The sequence below is a fragment of the Microchirus variegatus genome (genome assembly GCF_963457635.1).
Source record: "Microchirus variegatus genome assembly, chromosome: 1".
In the NCBI taxonomy this organism is placed as follows: Eukaryota; Metazoa; Chordata; class Actinopteri; order Pleuronectiformes; family Soleidae; genus Microchirus; species Microchirus variegatus.
In genome coordinates, this window is record NC_139802.1 from 39,772,982 (window position 1) to 39,793,638 (window position 20,657).

At 43.0% G+C, this 20,657-nt stretch overlaps 1 protein-coding gene across 1 annotated transcript; it reads left to right on the top strand.

The window, feature by feature from the left end:
- Nucleotides 1-1,451: 1,451 nt before the first annotated feature.
- On the top strand, nucleotides 1,452-20,036 carry LOC310941073 (arylsulfatase B-like; the record flags this gene model as incomplete). The annotated part of the gene is made up of 9 exons (XM_083906153.1): nucleotides 1,452-1,508; nucleotides 1,595-1,777; nucleotides 2,478-2,664; nucleotides 4,632-4,822; nucleotides 5,112-5,319; nucleotides 9,743-9,986; nucleotides 11,045-11,115; nucleotides 17,744-17,875; nucleotides 18,711-20,036. 9 exons carry the CDS (start codon nucleotides 1,452-1,454, stop codon nucleotides 18,965-18,967), a joined length of 1,530 nt encoding a protein of 509 aa, XP_083762279.1. The 3' UTR covers nucleotides 18,968-20,036.
- Between the last annotated feature and the right edge of the window lie 621 nt (nucleotides 20,037-20,657).

The following is a 20,657-nucleotide window of genomic DNA, read 5'->3' on the forward strand; positions in this document are numbered from 1 at the left end:
GACGAAATATACTTAATGTTGTCCTCTTTTAAGGATTTTGACAAAGTACTACTAGAAAAGTACACAGTAAAAGTAGTTCATATTATTCTTGCACATAGTCTTAGTTCAGCTGTATATAAATCTTATATATGATTATGGATTTTTATTCCATGTCAAAGTTGGACGAAATACTTAATTTTGTCCTCTGTTCAGGATTTTGACAAAGTACTACTAGAAAAGTACACAGTGAAAGTACTTCATATTATTATTGCACATAGTCGTAGTTCAGCTGTATATAAATCTTATATACGCTTATGGATTTTTATTCCATGTCAAAGTTGGGCAAAATATACTTAATTTTGTCCTCTGTTCAGGATTTTGACAAAGAACTACTAGAAAAGTACACACTAAAAGTACTTCATATTATTCATGCACATAGTCTTTTGGAATATTTTTATTACCTTGTTCCAGGTGCCTCTGTTGATCTACATTATTATTTAAGTATTTGTTTGATATTTATTCGTTTAATTTATTTAATGCTGTGGGTTTTTTTTTTTTACATATAAAAGTCAAATCTTATTATTTCGAATTATGTATTGATTCTCTGTGTCGCCAGTAGGGGGAGTTGCTGATTTTGCCAAATATTATATATATATATATATTATATATACATATATTGTTGTTATTTTCACATTTTAAATATGTTATACACTATAAAATAGTGTCCATTATATGTAAATACATATACAATGACAGTGCGACTTTAATATAAATCTAAAATTCAAAGTTACAATAAATGAAACATTAATATTAAACAAAAATTCACACTGTCAGGTCAAAACGTTTGCATTAAAAACAAAACAACATGTCAACAGCAAATCTATCGATCACACCAAGTACGTAATGACGGAGCCGTTTGAACCAGCGGATCATTCCATCAGGACAGGCCGAGGGAACGCTCCTCTGTGCCGGGCACTGTGAGCACCGCGCGTCCGCCGAGGCGGAGCTGATAACCTCCGACAGCACCGCTGTCATACTATAAATACGTCATATCTTATTACAAAAACCACATGTTTGGATTCTAAATGACACATTTCTCGCCTCAAATGATTTCAAAACTGCGTTCCGGGACACAGAAAAATATTTATTTCAGGTTTATATTTGTATTTTATCCCGCTATGTTCCGCCGAAATGCATTCTGGGATATATGGCTTTCCCAAGTACGCTCAAGTCACCACCCGATGCATACTTAGTAAAATGGGCGGAGCGAGAACACTTCCGGGTATGAGAACCGTACTCGCTGCTCGCGTTCTTGAGAAATGGAACAGAACTTGGACTGAGGCTGATGACGTTTTCACAAGTACGCGAGTACGCAAGTACGCACAAGTACGCACAAGTATGGATATTGAGAAACGGCCAATGATTCAAATCTCGTGGTGGTGTGTCAACAAATAAACACGGGTTCCAAGCGGATGCGTATCCAGCCTGCACTGTCTCTCTTTGAGGGACATAAAGCGCTCGTGGACTCGGTGAAGACTAAAAGATGGAGAGTGAGGGACTTCTTCTTCTTCTGCTTGTGTTTTCTTTTGGTTTTCCTGCGGTTCTTTTTGCTCAGCAGCCAAACATAGTCTTAATCCTCGCCGACGACTACGGCTGGAACGATGTGGGATACCACGGATCGGAAATCAGAACTCCTAATCTGGACAAATTATCAGCCAGCGGGGTCCGTCTGGAGAACTACTACGTCCAGCCCATTTGCACACCCTCCCGCAACCAGCTCATGACCGGGAGGTACCAGGTGAGAGACCCCCACTGTAAATAAAAATTAAAATACGCACATTAAAAGTACTGTCTGTCATTATCACCAGGGCTGGTCCTAGCATGTTTGGGGCTCTAAACTCAATTTGATTTGTGCCCCCCCCCCCCCCCCGTCCTCCCCTCATTTTGGAGTAGCCTGTACCTGACTATTATTAATAGAAATGAAACACTTTAAAATGCATGAATTATAGTTGTGTTATTTACTCCCAAAACCAGTTTCATTATTGTTTGTTTGTTCTTTTTTTTCTCCACAAACAGCCGCTTAGTTCCTTATATCTTGCAGCGATCTAATTGTTGATGCGATTCACAATGATATTCTTTATGAGTTTACCAGCCCAGTATTTTGTCGATTCATAAATGACACGTTTGAGTCGTGTAATATCAGAAAATGTTGAAAAACCTGTTGAGCAAAGAAACTGGAGCTTGAGAAGCTGAAATTACAGATACAGATACCTGATGGAGCATCACAATAGTGGATTGATTTTTGTCTTCAAATACTCATTTATTCCCCCTATATCCTTATGTCCTGCAGTGTGAAATAAAGTTGCCTCTCTTATTCTGAAACGTCTGTTTACATTTCTGTCCCCCTAATAGCCTCTTAGTTCCGCCTTGGATCCGTGTGCCTTTCAACAACAACAACAAAACAAATATATATATAGCATAATTGTTCTCCTCTGCAGATTCACACAGGTATGCAACACGCCAATATCCGGCCCTGTCAGCCCAACTGTGTACCTCTGGATGAGAAGTTTCTGCCCCAGTATCTGAAGGAGTCCGGCTACGCTACACACATGGTGGGCAAGTGGCACCTGGGCATGTACAAGAAGGACTGTCTGCCCACCCGCCGCGGCTTTGATTCATACTTTGGTTTGTATATTTGAAAGTGTTTGAGTTCATGTGCAGAAGTATGGGTGTTGAGAAACAAAATGTTAAAATATGCACTTTAAAAGTAGCTGTCATCATCACCAGGGCTGTTCCAAGCATGTTTGGGGCTCTAAGCTGAATTTGATTTGTGGGCCCCCCCCCCCCGCCCTCCCATCAATTCAGAGTAGCCTGTACCTGACTTTTATTAATAGAAATGAAACACTTTAAAATGCATGAATTATAGATGTGTTATTTACTCCCAAAACCAATGTCATTATTGTTTGTTAGCTTGCAGCGGCTTTTATTAGCACTATGAAAAGTGACAACATGATTGGTTTCCTTAGCCCTTTAAGGTACGCACCAAGAAACAAGAAAAGGAAAAATGATTTCTTTGCATGTTTTTATTTATTTATTTACTTATGATAACAATAATGACAATCAATTTTTTATTTATTTTTTAATTAGACCCCAACGGTATTTCCGATACAGGCCTCTACCAAACGGTTGAGACGTCTGTTCATAATAAACCTGTTTTGCATAATTCATAAAGTACAACATTCAGAACAAGTGACATTAATTTAGTGTTGGTGAGTTCAGCTTGATGCATTTTTCTATGAGATACAGTGACTTAAACTGAGGTCGACCAAATGGTTGAGTAGTACATTAAAGGGTTAATTTGTGCTGTGTACCTTCCATTCGTTCAAGTAAAAAAGAAGTTATTAATCAGAGAAAGCACTCATAGCCGCCGCTATACACACTGTATTAGTTATCGGCCCAAGCACTCCCAATGTATCGGCAAAAAGTCAAATATATCGTGCATGGTGCACATTGATCGATGAAAGCACTGCATGTATCATTAATTATCCTTAATTGTCATTAATAACAATGGGTCGAATGCACAGGTTTAAATTCCCTTAAATTGCGCTCGAGGCCTCTATGGCCAGCACGAAAAACACCACGTCACAACCCAAACAAATGTGATCAGAAGACATTGTTGATGTAATTAATTTGTGCTGTGTACCTACCTTCCATTCATGAGGCAAATTACGCAGATCATATCCTGTTGAACTGCCTTGACGAGTGAACACCTGAAAGGTGACCGGGTTTATTTCAGGTTTTTAATGCCGATATGTTCCGGCGAAATGCATTCTGGGACACGTCGCTCAAGTGTCACCGCGCGATTGCGTACTTGGTAAAAATGGGTGGAGCGAGAACACTTTCCAGGTTTGAGGAACGTACTCGCTGCAGTACTTGGACTGAGGCTGATGAAGTACGCTAGTATCGAGAAGTATGCATGTTGAGAAACAACCATTGTCTGCCGCTTTATCCTCCACATTGGGACTTTGCGGGGAGCTGGAGCCAGTCCAGTGCTAGTTGACATGGGGTGAAAGGCAGGGTACATCCTGGACAGGTCACCAGTCCATCGCAGGGCCCAACACACAAAGACAAACACACACTCTTAGAAATAAAAGTGCCAAGTAGAACCATATAAGGTTCTTTGACTTGTCCTCATAGGAGAACCCTTTTTGGCTCCAGGTAGAACCTTCCACCAAGAACCATTTTAAAACCCTTTATTCTGGAAAGGGATTATAACGGTTCTCTGTATCAGTGTTACCAAGAACCCTTGAAAAACCCTTTCTTCGGGAAAGAAGCAAATGGTTCCAGGTAGAACCTCAGCCCTTGTAGAAGGACCCTTTTTTGGGAACCCTTATTTCTAAGAGTGCACTTCACACTCACACTGAGGTCAATTTAGAGTGCAATACCTGGAGAAAACCCACGCGCACATGTGGAGAACATGCAAACTCCACACAGAAAGGGCCTGGTCCAGACCCAGACCTTCTTGCTGCGAGGCAACAATTCAATTATTTCTAGTTTTTAGTGGTTGAGCAAGAACTGAACAACGTATACATGTGTTTTGCAGAGTGAATTGAACAGAACCCATTGTTTTTTGGGCTTGTTGCTTCCTGCAGGCTACCTGACAGGCAGCGAGGGCTACTACAGTCACGTATCCTGTTCTGGCGACTACGCTTCAAACAAGAGTTTCTGCGCCTTGGACCTGAGGGATGGAGAGGAGGTTGCCAAAACGTACGCAGGACAATATTCGACTGAGCTGTTCAGCCAAAAGGCCATCAGCGTCATTGAAAAGCACAACTCCAACAAGGTGACCCACACACACACACGCACACAAACTTGTTTTAATATCTTGGTGAGGAACCAAGGTAACCCTAACCTAAACCCAATTCTAACTCTAAAACCAGGTCTTAACCCTGACAAAAGCCGTTTAAAGTTGTGACGTCCAGACAAAATGTCTCCACACGGTCAAAATGTCCTCACAGGTTTTACCTTTACTGGACCTCGCGAAGATATTAATACATGTGCTCACACACGATCGGAAGTCCAGTCCTATGACTTCGATTTTTTCCGAACCAGTTTTTTGTTTTTCTTTTCAGCCGCTCTTCCTCTACGTGGCACTGCAGGCGGTCCATGGTCCCATGCAGGTGCCGGAGAAATACTTGATACCTTACCAGTTCATCGAAGACCACAATCGGAGGATCTACGCTGGCATGGTGTCAGCTATGGACCAAGCTGTGGGCGACATCGCCCAGGCTTTGCATCGGGCTGGACTTTGGGACAACACCGTGCTTGTGTTCTCGACAGGTATGTTTCCAGACTAAACGACGCCGTTTCTGTCGTGTCGAGGTTTTGGAAGTATCTTCTGTCAAACGTGCGAGGGCCAATGGACAATGAACTGGTCATTATTATTATTTAAAGGTGCCATATGCAAGAATGTGGCCAAAAAACGGTTACTACATACATATTAAAAAATACCGAGGTCTCTTAGGTTTCGTTTTTCTGACGTAACTGGCAACCCGTGGTTGCTCGGCAGCTGAGACTCTACTGACTGCAATGGTTGGTCGACGGCGGTAGGTGGCGCCACATGCCAAAAACAGGATTTGCAGTCTGCAAAATATTGCTTTAATGCAAATACTTTGGCTGTACTGTTGTTGTTGGTGAGTTCAGTTTGTTATATGAACATTATTCCTGAGTCTCTGTGACATATTAGGAGGATTTTATGGCCAGTTGCTTCAGATTTATTACATAACGCACCATTAAGTAATATTTTTTTTTGTACATTTATGCAGTCGTCCGTGTATTGCATCGCTGTGCTACATATTCTAGTGCCATTCAAATTTTTCTAAACCCTTCCATCTCCTTTCAAACCTGCATGTCTGATGTCCAGCCGCACTCTCCACAGCTTTAACATTAAGCTGAGAAAATGTTGTAATTCTCAGGTCGTCCACTAGAGACCAGTGTTTCGCTGTGTTTGTTCTCACGTGGCTTTTTCGTCAAACGGAGCAGGGCGCAGTCATTTGCAGAAAGAGGGAGGACGAGACTTGGCTCGTGTATCTTCTGCTGGTGCTGCTTCTGTTGACTCTTGAAAAATATCCACCGCTTTTAACCTTTGGAGAACATAACAAGGGCCAAGATGAGTCTCAAGCCATTATGTAAACACGTGCCTACTCATTTTGTTTCCACACGTGGAACTTATAAATGAATTGCATCTGAAGTCGGTAATTCCTTTAAGGGTTATTTTTAGGGGGGTTTAAACGGGCTAATTAGAAGCACGGAACAATGCTGTGAGTCAAAGTGTGAGGTATTTATGGACGGAGCGAATAGGTGGCCTGTTTCATTGTACTTCTACACATTTCAGTTGGCTCTGTCTCACAGGATTCAGCCTGCCATATGCAGAGGCGCAGTTACCAGTGAACAGGCAAGGCAGGCAACTGCTTGGGGCCCCCGAGCCGATAGGGGGCCCCCGACACTCGGAGCCTGACGGCTGTTTTTACTGAAATGTGCAGTGACCAGCCGCATCCCAGTCCATCTTAAAAATGACATCTCACTTTTCAGCTATTATACAGTATTTTATTGTTCTATATATATATATATATATTGTTTTATAATGTGGGTTCTTTACAGCAGTGTTTCCCAACCCTTGTCCTCAGGGAATGCAGCCATGCCATGTTTTAGATTTTGCCGTGCTAAATTTTTTTTTATTTTTTTTTTTTACAAAGAAATTGAAATTTATTATATATTGAAATTTTAAATTATTTTTAAAAATGCATTATAAAAAAATAATAATAATATTTTCTTATTTTATTTAATTTCTTAAAAAGACAACATTTAAAAAATTGAATTTTCTGGAAAAAAAATTGACAAAAATTAAAACAACATTTTTTGGAAAAAAATAATGAAAAAAAGTTGAAATATAACATAATTTAATTTTTTTTTTTTTTTAAGTTGAAAGTTGAGCTTGATGATGAGCTGACGATTCATTTGAATCAGGTGTTTTTGGAGCAGGGCAACATGTAAAACATGGCAGGGCAGTGTTCCCTGAGAACCAGGGTTGGGAAAGTTTATATAGTTTTTAAAAGCTTTTACAGTATTTTATTGTTATTTACATTTATAGTTCCACATGCTTTTTAATTACAAGGTTTGTTTTCCCATGTTATTTCATTCATTTCGGAAAAAAAATTATATCTTGAACTCATACATTTTTAGTTGGTGTCAGATTATTTATATATTTTTGCCTAGGGCCCCTACAGACTCTAGAATCGCCTCTGGCCATATGCTTTGCAGACACCATATTACGAATAAAACTCAGTAAATGAACGGGGTGCACTGGTTATGCAATCTCTAATGTGACCAAAATGTAATTCATACTAACTGCTGAATCATCCCTCACTATAAAGTTACCTAAAACCATATCACACAATGGCTTTATTAGTATCTTTTTCCATAAGGAGTCAAGCCCAATAGGAAAGAAATGAGCCCTGAACTTGTTCCTTTTTATAATGAAGTGTTCAGCCAACTGACTGCCTCACTGGGACTGAGCTCTGAGCAAAATGAGAGACACAGTGGTGGACGTGTGTGTTTGAGGGTGGGAGGGAGAGAACTGGCCAGCAGAGAGCCAAGGCACCTTGAAAACGCATTTTACGGACTTTTCCAGGACGGTTCAGGAATCGACGCAGACTACTACTTCCTGCACTCGGGTGCATGACAGTCAGCTGGCTGTGTGTGCACTTTGTGTAATGGTTGGATGTTGTGAAGGAATATTTGTCGAGTTGGGGGAGAGACAAAGGCCTGAGATGTAGCTGGATTTAAAAAAAATAAATAAAAAAATGTGGTTGTACAAGGTTACTGACACACAGTCGGTGCTGAATTTCCCCATCTCTGGGAACCAACCTGAGACCCAGAGACACGTGTCCTTACTGGAAAAACATGGCTGCCGGTGGGTGTTTCCACTGCTTTATCTCGATGTCGGACAGCCTTCTCTGACTGGAAACTGGAGTTTGTGTCATTTTGTAAACACACACACTCCGTGTACCATGAAGTGAAAATCAGCCATTTTACATCGTGATCGTCGCTGCCTCAAGTTCAAATGGGTTACTTTGTGACTTTGGCGTTAGTAATGTCACACAGTGGAGAAGTGGCTCGTACTACTGCAGCAAAACGACCCAGGCTCCCGACCGAGAGCCTGCATAGAGTTTGCATGTTCTCCGTGTGTGCTCGACACTCTAAGTGCTAAGTAGAACCACATAAGGTTCTTCGGCTTGTCCTCATAGGAGAACAATTTTTGGCTCCAGGTAGAACCTTTTTTATAAAGGTTCCACCAAGAACCCTTCCACCAAGAACCCAGTACTCTGGGTTCCTCCCAGAGTCCAAAAACGTGGTCGATTGGACATTTGAAATTGACTCGTGGGTGCTTCTCTGTGTTTTCAGACCTTCTCATGAGGTCAGGCTGCAGTGTTTTCTGAAAGGTGGCCTCAAGGTCCATATTCCAATAGTTGGCTGTCGTCTCACTTTACTTGTGTAACATTTATGCTCCCAGCTTCCTGTTGCAGCTTAGGGAAGTTGCCACAGACATCAAACCACAACACTGCTCTGCTGTGAAACGGAGGGAGTCACATGGAGCTGATTCTCTTGATTTGATAATGGTTGAATATAGTGGATGTTCATTTATAAAAATTATAATGCACGACTGCTTTGATTAGTCTAGATCCTTGTCTGGCTCCTTCTCTGGCTCCTTGTCTGGCTCATTGTCTGTATCCTTGTCTGGATTCTTGTCTGTATCCTTGTCTGTATCCTTGTCTCGATCCTTGTCTGGATTCTTGTCTGTATCCTTGTCTAGATCCGTGTCTGGATACTTGTCTGTATCCTTGTCTGTATCCTTGTCTGTATCCTTGTTTGTATCCTTGTCTGTATCCTAGTCTAGATCCTAGTCTGTATCATTGTCTAGATCTTCGTCTGGATCCTTGTCTAGATCCTTGTCTGGATTCTTGTCTGTATCATTGTCTAGATCCTTCTCTGGCTCCTTGTCTGGCTCCTTGTCTGGATTCTTGTCTGGATTCTTGTCTGTATCCTTGTCTGAATCCTTGTCTGGATCCTTGTCTAGATCCTTGTCTGTATCCTTGTCTGTATCCTTGTCTGTATCCTTGTCTAGATCCTTGTCTGTATCCTTGTCTAGATCCTTGTATGTATCCTTGTCTAGATCCTTGTCTGTATCCTTGTCTGGCTCCTTGTCTGTATCCTTGTCTAGATCCTTGTCTGTATCCTTGTCTGGATCCTTGTCTGGATTCTTGTCTGTATCCTTGTCTAGATCCTTGTCTGTATCCTTGTCGGAATCCTTGTCGGAATCCTTGTCTGTATCCTTGTCTGAATCCTTGTCTAGATCCTTAACTGTATCCTTGTCTGAATCCTTGTCTGGATTCTTGTCTGTATCCTTGTCTGTATCCTTGTCTGGATCCTTGTCTGGATTCTTGTCTGTATCCTTGTCTAGATCCTTGTCTGTATCCTTGTCGGAATCCTTGTCTGTATCCTTGTCTGAATCCTTGTCTAGATCCTTGTCTGTATCCTTGTCGGAATCCTTGTCTGGATCCTTGTCTAGATCGTTGTCTAAATCCTTTGCTGGATCCTTGTCTAGATCCTTGTCTGGATCCTTGTCTAGATCCTTGTCTTGTTTACATCTTTATGTAAAACCTCACATTTGCCTTTGCCTCTTTTTCCCTCCTCATGTTGACAGATAACGGAGGTAGGCCAAGGACTGGTGGCAGCAATTGGCCACTGCGAGGCAGAAAATGGTCACTTTGGGAGGGCGGGGTCCATGGAGTTGGATTTGTCGCCAGCCCGCTACTGAAACAACCTGGAACTGTCAGCAACAAACTCATCCACATCTCTGATTGGCTGCCTACCTTTGTTGGCCTGGCAGGAGGGATCATCAACACCACAAAGCCCCTGGATGGATACGACGTGTGGAAAGCGATCAGGTGAGCGGGGGGGAAAAATGTTTTCACAGATCTGGGAATTGACTGCTAGTTCCCTTTGTGGCAGGTTCAGCCTGTGGCCTGCAGTGGTATCAGGAATGAGATCAGCTCTTGAGTTGTGACAGTCTACCCTCTCTGTGTGCCCCTTCCTGAGTCTTTCTCCAACTGCCTCACGCTCAAACTGACTCTCCCTGAGTCTCCCTGACCCAGCGTCTTTTTCTTATAGGAGCCCCTGCTTCTTCAATAAGCCCTTTGTTACTGTGGCAATAGGCGCTCAAAGAGAAGGAAATTCCATCAGTCATTCTCATATAAATCTACAGTGTCTCCATCCTTCTGTTTTTTATCATTATAAACTCTCATGCCCGTCCCCTCAGCTTGTATATAGTACTAAATATGTATTAAATAGTGATTAAATCAGTCAGATGAGCTCGCCAGTTCCCACATTTGTGCATGTTTCGTCACATCAGCTGTCACTGAGACTCGTTTGACTGACAATTATGTTTGCGAACTAAATGTGGACGCAGTGGAGGAGGTGAAATTGAGGCCCTGCAGCAGAGCTCCAGCAGAAAATCGAGGCTCGGCCAGCACCGCAAACTACTACTCACGGTCTCCACATGACTCGGTTGGCTGGCATATGTCAGCTGACCGAAACGCCGCACAGCAACACGGAGAACAAACTGCTGTTTGTTTTTTTTTTGTTTTGTTTTTTACAGCTTTACGCGCTCACTCTGTGTTTCATTGGATCACCGCTCACGGAAAACAGCAGCCTTGACAGCTTGGCCCCCCGTGAAATAAAAAAAAAACAAATGAAACTAAAACAGTAGGCAGGCCAGCAGAGAGAGAGAGTGAGAGTTATTTTAGTTGTGTTATCACACACTGTGGTCAGTGAGAGCGGTGGTGGAGTGTGCGGTCGGAGCACGTGACTGCCTGGTGAGCAGCGGGGCCAGCTGGTTCATATTTACAGCTCGGAGTGGACTTTACAGTCCGCGGGTTAGACGTTGTGTATCTTTTTTGTTGCGTGTTTCGTGTGTGTGAGAGTAACACGTACTCTTTTGTTACAGCTATGGGCTCCCCTCACCCAGACAGGAGCTGCTGCACAACATCGACCCTATGTTTCAAGACGGTAGTCCATGTAAGTTCCTGTTTTCACTGATCATTGACCATGCAGGAGGCTGCAGCTTACACGTGTAATTTGAAATCCCCAAAGGGTGTTTTATTTTTTTTATGGTTTTTCAACCAAGAGATCGAAATTCCAGGTAATGTCCAGAGATTTGAGTCTGAACATTTCTTTAAAGGCGCCATATGTAAGAATGTGGCCAAAAACGGTTACTACATTCAAATTCAAGATACGGAGGTCTTTTCGTTTTCTGACGTAACTGGCAACCCGTGGTTGCTCGGCAGCCGAGACTCTACTGACTGCAATGATTGGTAGACGGCGGTAGGTGGCGCCACGTGCCAAACACATGATTTCCAAACATAAGCATGAATGCAGTCTGCAAAATATATTTTTTTAATGCAAATATTTTGGCTGTACTGTTGTTGTTGGTGAGTTCAGTTTGTTATGTGAACATTATTCCTGAGTCTCTGTGACATATTAAAGGGATAGTTCGGAATTTTGGACATAAGACCCATTTTCCAACTCAGCCTGTGTGATTGAGACGTCTGGAGACGTTTTCAAGAAATTTAATTCAGTTCTTCTAGTTCCCGAGTTCGCTGGTGCTATGGCTAGCGCAAGTCAATGGTACACGTTAGCATGGCATTAGAAACCCTGATTTTTAATCCCTGAAAAACCCGGACTGATTCCGCTGCTGCTGAGAATGTAGTCCCTCAAAAATTCATGCGATACGAGGTTTGTTTTGTTTCAAATATTATTCTATCAACACAGATATGTACATCGATAGTCTGCCGTTACAATTGATTTTCCTCTGTGGTGCACTGTGGAGTCGGTGTGAGTGTTTCTAATGCCATGCTAACGTGTACCATTGACTTGCGCTAGCCATAGCACCAGCGAACTCGTGGAACTAGAAGAACTGAATGAAATTTCTTGCAAACGTCTCCAGACGTCTCCATCACACCGGCTGAGTCGGAAAATAGGTCTTATGTCCAAAATTCCGAACTATCACTTTAAGAGGATTTTACGGCCAGTTGCTTTAGATTTATTACATTATGCACCTTTAAGTCTACTATTCGCACATGGCAACCACAGCGGGGCATCGACTACACAAAGGAGAATCCCTCTTGCATTGTAGGAGCTTCATTGAGAGAATATTTAACTGTCTTTTCACTTCTCATCCTCTTCCTGGCAATCACAGTCCAGCTCTGTTCGTGTATGGTTCTTTAATGATGGAACATTCAAGAACGTCTTGATGACTCACCCCTCTTTGTCTCTTGCAACACACCTCACATTCACATCTATTGTGCATTTCCAGACCCGTTTTCCTGCACCTCCTCAATTCAATTCAACACTCAGGGTTTCCAGAGGATGACGCTCAATAAACGTTGCTCATCCCCTTGGTCTGTAGACTACATCCCTTTAATTATCTGCTGACCTCTGCCTCACTTTGGGACCCACTAGTTTAAATAAATCCCATCCACCTACCCATTATCTATGCGCGGGCAGATGCCTGAGGCCGGAGCCTCCCAGCTCACACGGGACGAGAGGAGGGTGGCTTCACACTGGGCAGGTCACCGCAGCCTGTCACAGCCAGCACTGGCAAACGGAGACAGATGGTCCTTCACCCCTCCAGACAAATTATTTCGAGTCACCAGTTAACCGAAGCAGCGTGTTTTTGTACTGTGGGAGGAAAACCTGTGCAGACTCCTGGCAGATTTTAAACACTCTGAGCTCTTGATAACCGGAGCCCTCTCAACATTACCTCTAACCCCTTTTTCTATTATTGTGTTCCTTCTTTCCTAATGATGTAATTCTACTGTTTCCACACTCTCTCTCTCTCTCTCTCTCTCTCTTCCCAACAAGGCCACAAGTATCAAGGCCTCATTGTTTGAACCAGTACTCATAACAACCAGACATTGTAAAAATCCAACTGACGCAAGTAAAACAGACCGGGGAAGTGTATTACATAACATTTGACTATTAGAAATGAACTAAACTAACATTAACCGGTGTGCATGGATGACCATCGGTGTGAAACTCTCTCTGGAATGTGCACTGATGACATAAGGTTGAAAATGTAATCAGTCACTGTTGATAGTCTAATCAGTCATCTGAGATCGCTGACATTTGTGAGCAGGGTGTGTGTGTGTGTGTAAAATATAAACTCTGTGATTGGAGGGAGGTTTTCCTGGAAGTGAGACTTTTTTTGTTAAAGCGGACCTGGACCGGAAGTTCCAATTAACGCTGTTTTTTTTTTAAAAGTGTGTATCTGCGTCATTACCTCGTTTACGAAGCCCTGAAGTTGCGAAACAAACAGTTCAGCCACTGCTGAACACGCTGTGTTGTATTGTAATCTCGGGCTCAGCGAGATCTCCCTTCTGGTTTTTACGTAAACAGCGGTTCTCCTGAACAGCAGATCGTCCTGCTCCGGGCACTAGTCCGGGCACATCGGGTTGCGTACATTGAACCGCAGAAGAAGAATAACGTCCGTTGAGGAGGTGTTTCACGAGCGACAGTGTCTTCTGACTCTGGGTCAAAGTCATAAAAAGGGACTGCGGCGGGGAGTCGTGAAGAAGCTATTTTTAAACATTTTTAAAACAATGTTTTGATAATGAGTCGCAGTGCATCCACCGTTCCAGAGGGGGGAGCTGCGCTTCTGAGAGCTGGTGTGCTGATTATGTCACTTCCGGGTATTGGCCAATCACAAGACGGTTGGGAAGGCTCTCTATGCTGGCTGGCCAATCACAACACAGTCTGTCTTCTGGGGGTGAGATTTCAGTCTGAAACACCGCGGCTGAGGAGAGCGTCAATAAGGAGAGATTTCTATCGGCTCGTTTACAACAACTAGGAGGTTTTTGACCATAAAAACAAGTTAAAGTATGTAAGTAGACCTCACCATAACTGTGCAACAGGACCACTCTATGTGAGCTTTAGGCTACAGTGGAGTGGTCTCACTCTTCGTCAAAACCACTCACTATTAGGTGACCCAAAACCACTGCCTTCTGCGAAGAAGCACAGCAGCAGTTTCCAGTTCTGTGGCTGCAATTTCTGACTTTGTGGAGGATGCTGCACCTTTGTTGTACTTTCAAAAATAGTAGAGGTATGGGAGGGAGTGCATTTTTTTGTACAGAAATGTTTCACAGATGTAACGTAATTGGCGGATTCTAAAGAGAGCAGATGTGTACCGTTTGATCCCCCATGAAGGTATTGCGTAATGTCCGATTCATCTGCTCTTTTCCAAGGCCTCTGGGGACATGAATCCCATCTTTGCTAACCCACTCTTTCATGTAAAAAGCAACATTTATTTATTTAACAGCCTAGGCTAACCCTGAACTTGCACCTTCCTACAACATCCGCAGGGAGTCGGCTCCCCCATATCTACAGTAGACAAAGAGGTGTGAAAACACGTCCGGGAAAGGCAGACTCTTTGTCTATTGGAGGAATGCGAAAGGGGGAGTTGCTCGGGTATAAACGTGGAAGGCTCACTTTGCTCAACACAACAAAGTAAGCCTTTCCACAACACCTTCCGTTAAAGTTAGTGCATAGGATGTCAGATGCCCTTCCTGATGCAACACCCCCAATGGCTGCGGTCAATTTAGAGTATCTAATTACCGATGAGCAATGGGGATTGGGTACCTTGCCCAGCGGTACCCCAGCCTTTGACCTGTCGGGAATTTGAACCGGCACCCCTCCGGTTACAAGCCCATTTCCCTTATGCTCGGCCATGAAAATATTAAAGTCTCTTGTCTTGTCGATATAACACCGCAGCAATCCACAGCTAAATCTTTGATAGAAAGCAGAAAATAAGATGGCAGCATTTTCCTGCAGGGGAAACCTGTCTTGCTGTCCTCGTGTTTCCTCACCACTCAACTTCTTAAATATGGAGGTCCCAGATTAATCCCAGATTACGTTTTTTTTTTTTTCAGACGTATCTCTACGGAGCTCCCCCTACAGTTTCGGAGTACATATTTTTATGACCGCACCGTTGAACATCCATCCATGGTCCTCACTCCCGACGCTCCCTACTCCCTTTCCCTCTCCATCATCGCCGTTTAAATCATATGGATGATGAGAGAGACCCACTGAAGCGTTCACCCTCATGTTTTATGTTTGAAACTTTATTGTCAACCTCCTCCATGACAACCGAGTGCATTCCAGTGTGAGATTTTCCTAAGAACTCTACTCATTTCTTCCCCGTCCCTCTTCATACTTCTCTATTTAGCTCTTGAAAAGGCCGTATCCCTTTATCTTTGCATACCTCTCTCCTTTCAAGTAACCTTTCAGAATATCCCTCCCCTCTGCTCTTGTGCTGTGTGGGAATAGGGTTCTCAACTAAAAAAAAAAAAGTTTTCACTTGTGGAACAAGAGAGAAACTCTGGACTTTACCCAAGCCCTAAATCACCCCCAACTTTCCTCTCTGGACTCCTTTGGTCTCCTTCTGTCTTGCACTCCCCCCTTTTTTCTCCTTGAGCCTGTTGGTGGATCCCCCTGCTGTGGATTCAGATGAGGGAGGCCTTCACTTCACTGAGACTCTCTTGTCCTGTGCTCATGGGAAGAATTCATGTGAGAAAATGGACTGAGTTGCTCAATGCCCCTTTCCTTTAAGAACAAAGAGAGAATGAAGACCTCAAATCCAACTCTGACATTTGTAAAGCTCTCAATAACTTGCAAATTGTCCTGAACCAACAGATGAATAAGAAGGCAATCACAAACAATTCACAGTACATAGATTTTAAAAGCAAACATCTTACATTTTTGATGTTGCGTGATCGTCATGAATTCGATCATAAATAGTCATAATAGCCGAAGTAATGATGTTGTGATGTTTACTCGTGTCCTCTTAGTCACTTCCTCCGAAAAACACAGTTTTCTCTGCGTCTTTTTCAAAAACGCGATCGCTGCCTTGATCTTATAGCCGATACCTGGCTATGGTAATTTTGTGTTTCTTGCGAGACCTCCTGATTCTGAGGATCTTGCAAGGCTGTTTTTTCCGCTAAAACACAATAGGGGGAGTGGAGACAGCCCCGCAACCTCCCCACAACAAGACATTTAAAGGTGAAGTAAGTATAGTTTATAGTGACATCTAGAGGAGAGGCTGAAATTTGCAACAACAAACTGCTCCTCTGCTCACCCCCTCCCTTCCCTGAGCGCTACAGTATCCTCAGCCCGGTCAAACGTCGTCCTCGTCGTCTTTCTCCGTGTCAGCGGATGAGGTTCTAGTATTTATTCAGACAACGAGAGGGCGAGGACGAGGGACAGCTCTTCGTGGCCGCGGTAGAGCTTTTAGAAGCCGGCGAGGGAGAGGGCGAGCTACCGCGGCCGTAGCAGACGAAGCGGAGAGAGTGGATGGAGGCGGGACTTCCGCTACAAGTAACAACAGACAATGCAGGAGCACATAATATGTATAAAAAAGTGGATTTTGGGTCATATAAACCCATAAATACCACACAGTGTCCCTTTAACCATCACAATGACTATGAAGCCGGATTTAGCCAATTGTGCGATGCGACGATTTGAGCCCTGCAAGCCTGACCTGCGATAAGTTTGGTTTCAAAGATGGCCGCGCATGAAGCAGCCCAGCTCAGTGCATGTGAGAACAATTAGGATTACCCGCATGTCATTTACACAAGAATAAGTAGTGAGGGGTTTCACTGTCACAGCTTTTATCATGTGGTTGCAAAAGTGCTGAGATCTGACATCTTTTAATTCTCCCGTCATGTTGCTGTGGTTGATTCGGCTCTATAAAACGGGGGAATGTGGACTTTGGGGTGGGGGTGGAGCTTCTCTGTCTAAAGGAATCGCATACACCAACACAAGTTGGATACGCAGATTTTTACCTGATGAGAAAAAACTGATCCCACCACCACCCTCATGTGGAGGATAAAGCGTTAGAAGACGGATGGCTTTACTGTTCATTATGCTTGGCAGATGTGGAACTGACCACATTGCCACCAAATTGATCACATTCCTCCAGCCTCAAAGCATGTATTTTGAAGTAATGAACGCATGAAACAACCTCTGGTCCTCGAGAAGTAATAGCTTTTCAATTTTTTTTATTGTGGATGTCACTTGGTTCCTGCTGCTTCCCAAAAGACGTCTATATTTCCTGTCACTCCTACAATTAAAGATGCCATATGTAAGAATGTGGCCAAAAACAGTTACTACATTCAAATTCAAATTCTTTTAGGTTTCGTTTTTCTGACATAACTGGCAACCCATGGTTGCTCAGCAGCTGAGACTCTACTGACTGCAATGACTGGTAGACGGCAGTAGGTGGCGCCACATGCCAAAACATGATTTAAAAACATAAACATGATTTGCAAAAAACATTTTTTTATGCAAATATTTTGTCTGTACTGTTGTTGTTGGTGAGTTCAGTTTGTTATATGAATATTATTCCTGAGTCTCTGTGACATATTAGGAGGATTTTATGGCCAGTTGCTTTAGATTTATTACATAATGCACCTTTAAATAAAGAGAAATTTACAGTTATGCAATAAGGTTTTGTGCCAGTCTTGAAACACTAACCGCACACTTTACAGAGGGTGTTTTACATTCAATAGTTACCCTTTTAATCAGACTGTTCTATTGCTGTTTGATAGATGGATGGACTTTGATGATCAGCTCTGTCCTCTTCTCTCTGCAGGTGAAGGCAACGAGTATCGGTTAGCTTTACCTGAAGTGGCGAGCAGAGAACCCTGGACAAAGTATAGCTTCAATGTGTCCATTCACGCTGCTATTCGAGTCTCTCAATGGAAGCTGCTGACCGGCGACCCAGGTCAGTGTCCTCTGTCACCCATAGTGACGTGTTTTATTCCAAGTGCATTCACGTCTAATCTCTGCTAATCAGTGGTGGAAGAAGTAGAAGTAGATCTTTAAGTATAAAGACACTGTGAGCACCAGGCACCAGGTACTATATCGCTAATGGAAACACAGAATAACCGTACCGTGGCGAGGCGAGGCGAGGCGCGCCAGTGGAAAAAGCGCCAAAAATGTGACGTCATCCAGAGAATCTCGTCGCTGATTGGTCGTCGTGTCAACGCAAATTCTTTGACAAAGTTGAAAGCGATTGTGTCGCTCGCCGCGCGCCTCGTCCGCTGTGAATGCAGCGTTAGATAGTAATAATGATGCTGCATGCTTATTGGCTGATGATATTAGCTTCCTCGGTACCCATGTTTTTGATATCAAATGACGACAAATATTACGGTGTTTGGCCGGTAAAGGAATGATGCGTTTGGTGAGTGGACTGCATCTTGAAGCTGCTCCTCTGAGCTCAATGTGCTGTGAACCCTGCATTACCTTCACTAGGTCTCATGTGCTAGTGTTCAGAATAGTCCACAAATAATATAGTTGAATTCTGAATAGGGTTTTTTTTTTGTTGCCCATCCCTTATAATAGGTGATACAGAGGAAGTTCAGTCGAAGTTCGATTCCCAGCCCTATAGCCCGTCTATAGATTTGTAGTTGCACACACAGTATGTCTGCAACAGCCTCCAAATGTGATTCAAGGTACATTCACATGCATTTGGGTGCATTCACACTTTGTATAGCTCAGCATGAATGTTAAGAACACAACTGAATCGAGCCCCGACTGACCCATCTTTGTACTTCCAGGTTGTGACAAGTGGTTTCCTCGGCCCCCCCACAACGTGAGCCTGTCCAAGAGTGACCTGCTGAAGCCTATAATGCTCTTTGACATAGAGAGCGATCCTCAAGAGAGATACGACCTATCAGATCGGTTCCCTGGTGTGGTGGGTTATCTCCTCGATAGGCTCAGCCAATACCAGAAGAGTGCCTTGCCCATTAACTTCCCCAAATCTGACCCCAGGTGTGACCCAACTTCCAGGGGAGCCTGGGGACCCTGGGTTTAGATGGAGAAGGCAGCGATGAGGACGATAAGGGATGGGTTTATTGTGGAATTCATTTCACCGTATGACGATGACAGTTTATTATGTCTAAATCAAATGTATTGCATCTTCTCTGTCCTTGTTTTTTGATCCTTTAAAGGTCTCATGGGTTAAAATGAAGGGATTACGTAAACTGTGTTAAGGACACGCGTTACTGATTTGTAACTTTCTCACCGTGGTTTCAGGTATTTGCACTTTGTATTTCTGGTCTTGAGAAGCTGAGGTAAAAAAATATTTTTACGTCCGTATGTCATTAAAATCACAATGTTTACAGCCTTAGGAGCAAGAATAGACATGAGAATGTATTTGCAGTTCTTAAAAGGGAATATTTTCTGTTGGGTTTTCAGCGTTTGCATAAATTAACTTATTTGAAGGTTGCTATGGAGATATTGATCAAAAGTTTTTATTTATCTGTTTTCATGAAATCCATTCAAGGGTCGGGTCAGGTGTGTTTTTATATGGGTCTGTCATTGTCAACTGAGCAATAAATAAAATGTGAATGTGAGGAGTTTCTACACTCTTAGAAATAAAAGCGCTAAGTAGAACCATGTAAGGTTCTTCGGCTTGTCCTCATAGGAGAAACCTTTTTGGATCCAGGTAGGTTCCACCTGAAACCCTTTTGGAGGGTTCCACCAAGAACCCTTTTAAAACCCTTTATTCAGGAAAGGGGTTTTAAAGGGTTCTCTGGATCAAAATGGTTCTTAGTGGAACCATTAGTGTTACCAAGAACCCTTGAAAACCCCCTTTCTTGGGGAAAGGGTTTTTCAGAAGCAAAGGGTTCCAGGTAGAACCTCAGCCCTTTTGGAACCCTTATTTCTAAGAGTGGACTCTTATATTATGGCTTCAGTCATTCATGAATGTACACTCTCATGGAAGGCATTCACGTTCTGTTCTGTTCTGTTCTGTTAAAGCGGAACCTTTTCTGGACCGCCAGTGGCATGCAAGTTTCATCTGGTGGTACTTGGAGAAAAATACAGAAATACTGTTCTACTGTACGTACTGTATGTTTCGACTGGAGTGAGTGGAAAATGAAACAAATGGCAGTAAATGATAATAAATTAAACAAATAATAGTTGGTGTCGCCTTATCTCTCGCTCCGTCTTAATCTGTTATAGCTCTCTGAAGAAAATCTGACTAAGAGGAGGATGATGAGAGAGTAAATTATGGGGGATTAGAGACAACAAGACATTCAACCATCACAATGACTCAAAAGTTGTTAAATTTGGGTAAATATCCTGCCTAGTTCTGCTTTAAGTCAAACTCTTCAGTCAACTCCTTCGAAATAGGTGATTAGCATATGTGGAGTCTGAGTGGGAGAAATGGAACTTCCTTGATACAAACACACAGTTTGACCTTTGGCTCCTTAGCGTTTGACCTCCTCCTCGCAAGCAACGTGCGGCAGATGAACGCAGGAAATGCTCCCTGCAGAGAGCAGGCGGTCCCCTTCCTAATGTGGTGCTGTGACCCTTGACCCTTTGCCACTGTGAATTGAATGGCAGCTGAGTCAGGCAAACAACAATGCAGGAGCTTTAAATTCATTTGACAGCAGCAGCAACAGCAGCAGCAGCTTCAGACACTTTCGCACTAAAAATTAGCAGATAAGCCCAGAATTTTGACATTTTGGTGGAGAATATGTTGCAAAACATCGACATAT